The sequence below is a fragment of the Tupaia chinensis genome, unplaced genomic scaffold (genome assembly GCF_000334495.1).
Source record: "Tupaia chinensis unplaced genomic scaffold, TupChi_1.0 Scaffold000088_1, whole genome shotgun sequence".
Lineage (NCBI taxonomy): Eukaryota > Metazoa > Chordata > Mammalia > Scandentia > Tupaiidae > Tupaia > Tupaia belangeri.
Genome location: NW_006159550.1, coordinates 4,868,240 through 4,874,837, shown reverse-complemented (window position 1 = coordinate 4,874,837; position 6,598 = coordinate 4,868,240). Strand labels below are relative to the sequence as shown.

The 6,598-nt window shown below is 40.8% G+C and overlaps 1 protein-coding gene across 1 annotated transcript in view; it reads right to left on the bottom strand.

Annotated features, from left to right (window-relative positions):
* The window catches only part of AMPH (amphiphysin), a 175,697-nt gene that overhangs the window by 32,345 nt on the left and 136,754 nt on the right, over positions 1-6,598 (bottom strand). Inside the window, exons 15-16 of the mRNA XM_006143037.1 lie at positions 5,803-5,826; positions 3,014-3,046 (exon numbers count right to left, since the gene is read on the bottom strand). Of these exons, the coding sequence (XP_006143099.1) occupies positions 3,014-3,046; positions 5,803-5,826 (57 nt within the window). The remainder of the gene's footprint in view (positions 1-3,013; positions 3,047-5,802; positions 5,827-6,598) is intronic.

The following is a 6,598-nucleotide window of genomic DNA, read 5'->3' as shown; positions in this document are numbered from 1 at the left end:
TTCCCTTCCGGAGGTTGACACCAAGTTAGAGGTTAGGAGCTTTAGGCCCCCAACTTCAGCTTTTTCAATCTACTACATCATTTAAGTGTTGAGTGAGAGGAGGTCCTGTAAGTAGTATGGGGTTGAATTGGGGGTAAGTACTTAGAAAATGAAGCAAACTAACCAACAGTCAAACAAGCAGGACCCACAATTGCTACCGCAAAGGACAACGAAAGGTGGCAAGAAAGGACATGTAAGTGTCATCACTTGGCTGCTAGTGGCATTTTCTTCTACACTCTTTCCACGGACTGGTTGGACTGGATCGCTATGAGGGAAGACATTTATCAGAGAAGAGCAGGGAGCAGGAGAGAGGGGCAAACTGGGAGTGTAGGGGATAGAAAATACTTTAATCCCTCTTCTTTCAGAGCATTGAGTCAACAATGTTTTAGAAATCAAGAAATGCAGTATAAAAAATATGCCTACTGGGGCTGGCAGGCGTGGTGGTTAGGGCACTGGCCCACACTGCTGACTGCAATTGGAGTCCTGGATCTCTTGGCTTGCTTTCTCACTTTCTCTCTCCCTATAATCAAGTTAAAAAATAACAATAATGATAATAAAATTAAATAAACAGTTCTTTTTTAAAAAAGAAAAAAGAGATATGTCTACTTATGGGATAAAAGCAGAGAATCTTTGGGTTTTTTTAAGATTTATTATTTATTCATTTATTTGTTTATTTTAGGTTTTTGTCATAGGGTGCACTCGCCAGAGTTAGAGAGACAGAGAGAAAGCAAGTGAGACTTGAGCCACGGGGTCCAGGACTAGAACAGCGGTCGACCATGTGGGAGTCCAGCACCCCAACCACTACTGCATCTGCTGGTCCCCAGAGAATCTCTTAAGAGATGAAGATATTTCTAAGAAACAGTAAAGGGGGGGGAGTGATAGTTTGAAAATAAAAACCCTTCTGCAATTGTGTTGCTCTTTAAATGATGTGCATTCATTACTCTGACAGAAATACACACTTGAGAAAATACGAAATGGGTAACAATGACTATGACTCAACCTTTCAGAAGAGTTTTCTACAGATGGAAAAGATGCACTATTACTCCCCTTTCTGTCTGTGTATATCCATATTTGCAAGAGAGAATGAGTGGGCTTTATCTTTTTATAGGTAACATGATAAATAAATAATAAAACTTTTTGTTTGTTTGTTTTCCCAACAGAACTCCCAGCATGAATTTCAAGCTGTCAGGTCCAGAACTCAAACCGCAGTTGACCATTTGGGAGTCCAGCACCATAGTCACCACACCACCTGCTGGCCCAAATAATGAAACTTTAAAAACAGGGAATTCTGTTTATAAATGTCACATGAATATCTATTAAGAAAATTCTAAATTCTTCAAATGATTGAAAACTGTGTGGTTCTGAACTGTGCAACGCAACATTCATCACAGACAGGCCTCACGGGGTCTTCCCTGAGAGGCTGTCAGAGCTGACTCTGGGAGCTTGCGAGCCCCATGGCCTGCCTTTTCCCTGAGTTACAGCTGTCTGCCGGGACATACACAGGGAACAGGACGGCTCCTCTTTAGTTCCTCTTTTACAGGTTCCCAAGGAAAATACTGTCTTACTGGACAGAATCAGTTATAGTTTCCTGTATTTCTTTCTTTTTTTTAACTGCCAGATAGTGTGTCCATTCTCCTGAGATAGACTGAAAGAAAGAGAGAGAGCGAGAAAGAGAGAGGGGGGAAGAAAAGAAGGAGGAGGAGGAGAAGAAGAAGAAGAAAGCATCCCCAGTAGAGGTGGCCACACTACAATCTCTTCTCCATTTCTCCATCTGGTCGGGACCTTGGACACACATGCACATGCTACTAGTGGGCCTTTCAAGTTGTCTATGCTGGGACTTGACTCACAGGATTTGGCTCCCTTAACCACTATGGGCCTGACTTAGAGTTTCTTATCTTACAGGGGCGTCTTTCCAGAGAAGTGCTGAAGAGGTAAGGCTCTGTGTATTTTGATTCCTACATGAATCTTTAGAGAAAGACTTCTAAAAACTTGTCATATTTTCTAAAGATTCACCTCACTAGTTCAAAACAAGCAGATCTCCTCTTTCCTAACAGCTAAAGCTAGTGGCTCGCTCAGATCAGGACAACTTCTAATTTCTAGTAGAGGAATCGAGCAAAGGTAGAAGTTCATGGTACACACAATCATATTAATAATAACTAAGTCATGGAGGACTCAGTAGACTCGGCTGCTGTCTGGGATCAGTGATCTCTAGATGCAATCTTCACAGTAATCCTACCATGTTGCTTTCCTTCAGTCTCCATTACTCAATCTGTAAACAGTGGGGACACATCTGAAAGCATCCCCAGTAGAGGTGGCCACACTACAATCTCTTCTCCATTTATCCATCTGGTCGGGACCTTGGACACACATGCACATGCTACTAGTGGGCCTTTCAAGTTGTCTATGCTGGGACTTGACTCACAGGATTTGGCTCCCTTAACCACTATGGGCCTGACTTAGAGTTTCTTATCTTACAGGGGCGTCTTTCCAGAGAAGTGCTGAAGAGGTAAGGCTCTGTGTATTTTGATTCCTACATGAATCTTTAGAGAAAGACTTCTAAAAACTTGTCATATTTTCTAAAGATTCACCTCACTAGTTCAAAACAAGCAGATCTCCTCTTTCCTAACAGCTAAAGCTAGTGGCTCGCTCAGATCAGGACAACTTCTAATTTCTAGTAGAGGAATCGAGCAAAGGTAGAAGTTCATGGTACACACAATCATATTAATAATAACTAAGTCATGGAGGACTCAGTAGACTCGGCTGCTGTCTGGGATCAGTGATCTCTAGATGCAATCTTCACAGTAATCCTACCATGTTGCTTTCCTTCAGTCTCCATTACTCAATCTGTAAACAGTGGGGACACATCTTATGTCGAAGCTCTTACATTATTCTCCATCAGTGACACAGAGACTCACACTGGAAATATGTGCATCATTCTCAGCAGGCAAATCTTGCTAGAAAATCGATTCCTTACCTGGGTGAATCCATTAAATGAACCACCGGAAGCCTAAACAGAAAAGAATATCAGAGTGTGTTATTTTTTTTCATCACTTTCACAGGATCAGTAAATACCCATTAGACACGTTGGAAAGTAAAAACTACCACGAATTTTAAAAATAATACAAAAGGGTGCTGTGCATGAAAGTGCTTAGGAAATGCAGAAGGCCATGCTGTATTATTTTAAATAGGCTGACAAAAAAAGATTAATTTTATAAATATTGCTGGTGTGTGGATTAGTGCTAATAAAAACCCACTTTCTCAATCACAGTAACATGTTTCCAAGAGCTGGGAGAGCTACATAGCTCTTTTTGCAGGCCACTTATAGAGTCTGGAAGAAGCGTTTCCAGCATTTCTAATACATCATTTTGATGAACAGCAACTACGAGATGCTATGGTTTTGGTGCTCTGGTGAGAAGTATTTTACATGCTCCTACTGGAGTAGAACCACTTGAGGGATGGTCATTATTCTATGCTGCTCTTGGTTTAAAACATTTTTACTGCCTCAACAGTAAAAATGACAAGTAGAAGTAAACTCTGAAAATAAAATGGTGAATTAAACCCGCATTAGTGTCCAATAAAATAATTCTGCTTTGGGGGTGATATTTTTTGTCAACCTATCTGGGTTTGGTTTGCACAGGTTTCAAAAGGTACATGACAATCTATCAAGGAGATTGGTCAGACCTCCAAGATGACCGTGATGAATAATGAAGAAGGTTAGAGACACTAGGAAAAACAGAACCTACAGAAGTCTTTGCTAGTCTATGCTACGTACTGGAACAAGTACCTCGTCTTTATCAGTCTCTATTTCTTGGTACAACAATCCATATCTCTGGTTAGCAATTTCATCTTCAGATAAATCTGAGTTGTTGATGTCATTGTCTCGGGAACTAGCAGAACTCTCAGTGCTAGCATTCCGGGAGGTTCCCAGAACCAATGGTCTAGCTATCTCTTGGCTTTGTTCCCAGCAGCTAGCAATGGCTTGCTCCCCACATGCACCTGTTAGTAAGTCCACCTCAAGGCTTTCTTTGCTTTCAATCATATCTAAGTGTTTCTGGCAATTATCTAAGTCTCCCATATCTTCTTGGTTAATAGGACCCAGATAATTGGCAAATTCACTTGCTTGGCCATCTGGTATACCAGAGAATCCTGATACATCCGTATTATTCACTCCTGAATCCAAGCTTGGCTGCCAGATTTGATCTGGATCTGTTCTCCAAGAGTCTGTCTTTACAATTCTTAGCAAGTTGATGGTATGGCTACTGTTCCCAGTCACTGTACTCTCGGGCCCCTCCATTAATGAATCTTCTGCCTTATATGAACACCAATCTTTTTCATTTGTATTAGTTCCCAGAGAATCATTAGAGTAAATCCTAGAATGAGCTGCCACTTCACATTTTACTGATACAACAGCCTCATTATTATGTGGCTCCCCTCTAGGAGCATAGAACACAGTCTCACACTGAATTTTTTCAATATCTGTACTGCCCTGTGTTGGGTGATATATTATATCATGGTTGGGAGGATCGGTTAATTTTTTCTTTATGTCATTTCTAGCCAAATCCGATCCCTCAAGACTGGTACCTTCAATATTAGATACAAAGTCTGTCTGGAGAGGCACATTCAAGCTACCTGTGTGATCAGCAGTATCGTCTGTAATTTCACAATTATTTTTTACTACTTGAATACCATCAAGTAGCCCTTGGTCTCTCCCACTAAACTCATCTGCCATGTCTACTACTTCCACATCTTTTTCTAATAGTTCACTTTCCTCAAAATAATTTTCATGGGTTTTTATACTTTCCTTATGCCTCATTCCTAGATCTTTCTTAGTTTCCACTTCATTAATTTTTAAGGTTCCTTGATCTTGCTTCCCTGTTGTCTTTAAAATATCTACTACCCTGTTCCCCATATTTTCATGTGCTTCCTGTTCAAATTCCTCTGTACCTTCCAGTGCCTTGAGATCAATAGCTACAGTGTCTACCTTTTCACATGTCTCCACACCTGCCCACATAGACTCTTCTATCTTCTGTTTCTCTTCTTCTTCGCATGACTTTTTAACATCTTCATAACTTTCCTTGAACAAGCCAGCTGTTTCCATGGCTGGCATCTCTGAGTCAAGTAAGCTGTATGGCTGCTCCATCTCCACACAGGCTGCAGTGGCAACTCCAGCCTCAGGCACGGGCTTGGGGAACAGCTGCTCATGTCCACCTGGAGGGGCCATCCCCAGGACACGCTCGCCCTGTTCAGCTACAGCAGGCCAGTCAGCAGAAGGAGGCATTCCAGTGGGTAATCTCATGTCTTTCTCTGCTTCAGAGAGACATGCAGAAGCTTCTGGAGACCCACCTGGGGCATTTTCCTGGCTGACACTGTCTGCACTAACATCAGGGCCCCAAGTAAATGCACCTATGTCAATTTGAGCTCTTTGGATTTCTTCGGCCAACCCACTCTCTGGAGTTTCCTCCATGATCAGGTTACACAGGGAAAGACTTTTTGAAGAGTCAGTCTTTAAAGTATGCAGAAGAGCAAAGGAGAAAAAAAAACATAAGATGAAATTGATCATGGTAAGATTTGATGAGAAACACAAAGCTCCTCAGTAGGGTAGCACCAGTTAAAACTAGAAAGTGTTTAAACTAATTGGTTTAATGTTAAATCTGTGACTAGCAATGTAGTGGGGAAACAACAAAGATCATTCTAGATAATACACCATGAATATAATGCATATTACATACAAAAACATCCAGAATTTTCTGAATGGTTACCTACCGGCTGTACCAAATCAGTGCTTGTCTGTATGGGTAAAGAAAAAAGTAATAAAAATTAGGCAAAATTTAAAAATTATCTGGCACAGTAAAATTCCATGCTGCCCAGAGCCAACATTCTACTAAACAGTGTAGCTTTTATTGGTTTAAATTGTAGAACTAGTCTTTTTTTTTTTTAAACTGTGTATTTCATTTTATTTATTATTATTACCATTTTTTTTAATCTGACCAGAGAGAGAGAGAGAAAGGGAACATATAAAAGCAAGCCACCAGGTCCAGGACTAGAACTGTGGTTCGCCATGTAGGAGTCCAGCTCCTGAAACCACTACACCACCAACCAGCCATGTACAATTAGTCTTTTAACACAATGATTTAACTGTTCGGATCTTGTTTAAGGCATTGGAAAAGGCACAATTAAAACACAAAAGAAGGCTCTTTCTAGCATTAAGAATGTTTTAGAGATAGTACATGACTTCTGTTTTAATAGACTGAAATACAAAGCTTCAAATAAATAAGTCTGTGAATAGCTGAGTAGATCGAGCATTGACAAGGAATTACACAGTCTCATTTGCTCTGACACAGTATCAGAAGAAATTCTTCCCAAGCCCATCCTGTACTGGGTTCAGTTTGGGGTAGGTGTCTGGATGGAGAATAATCCGATATTAGCTACCTGACTGAATGCTCTCTAGCTGTTCCTCCTCTAATCGATAAGCCATTATCTATGCACAAGGAAAAATCCGGGGCAGCAGAGAACATTAAGAACTGTGACCAATTATGTCCAGACGCCATCATTTGGCATT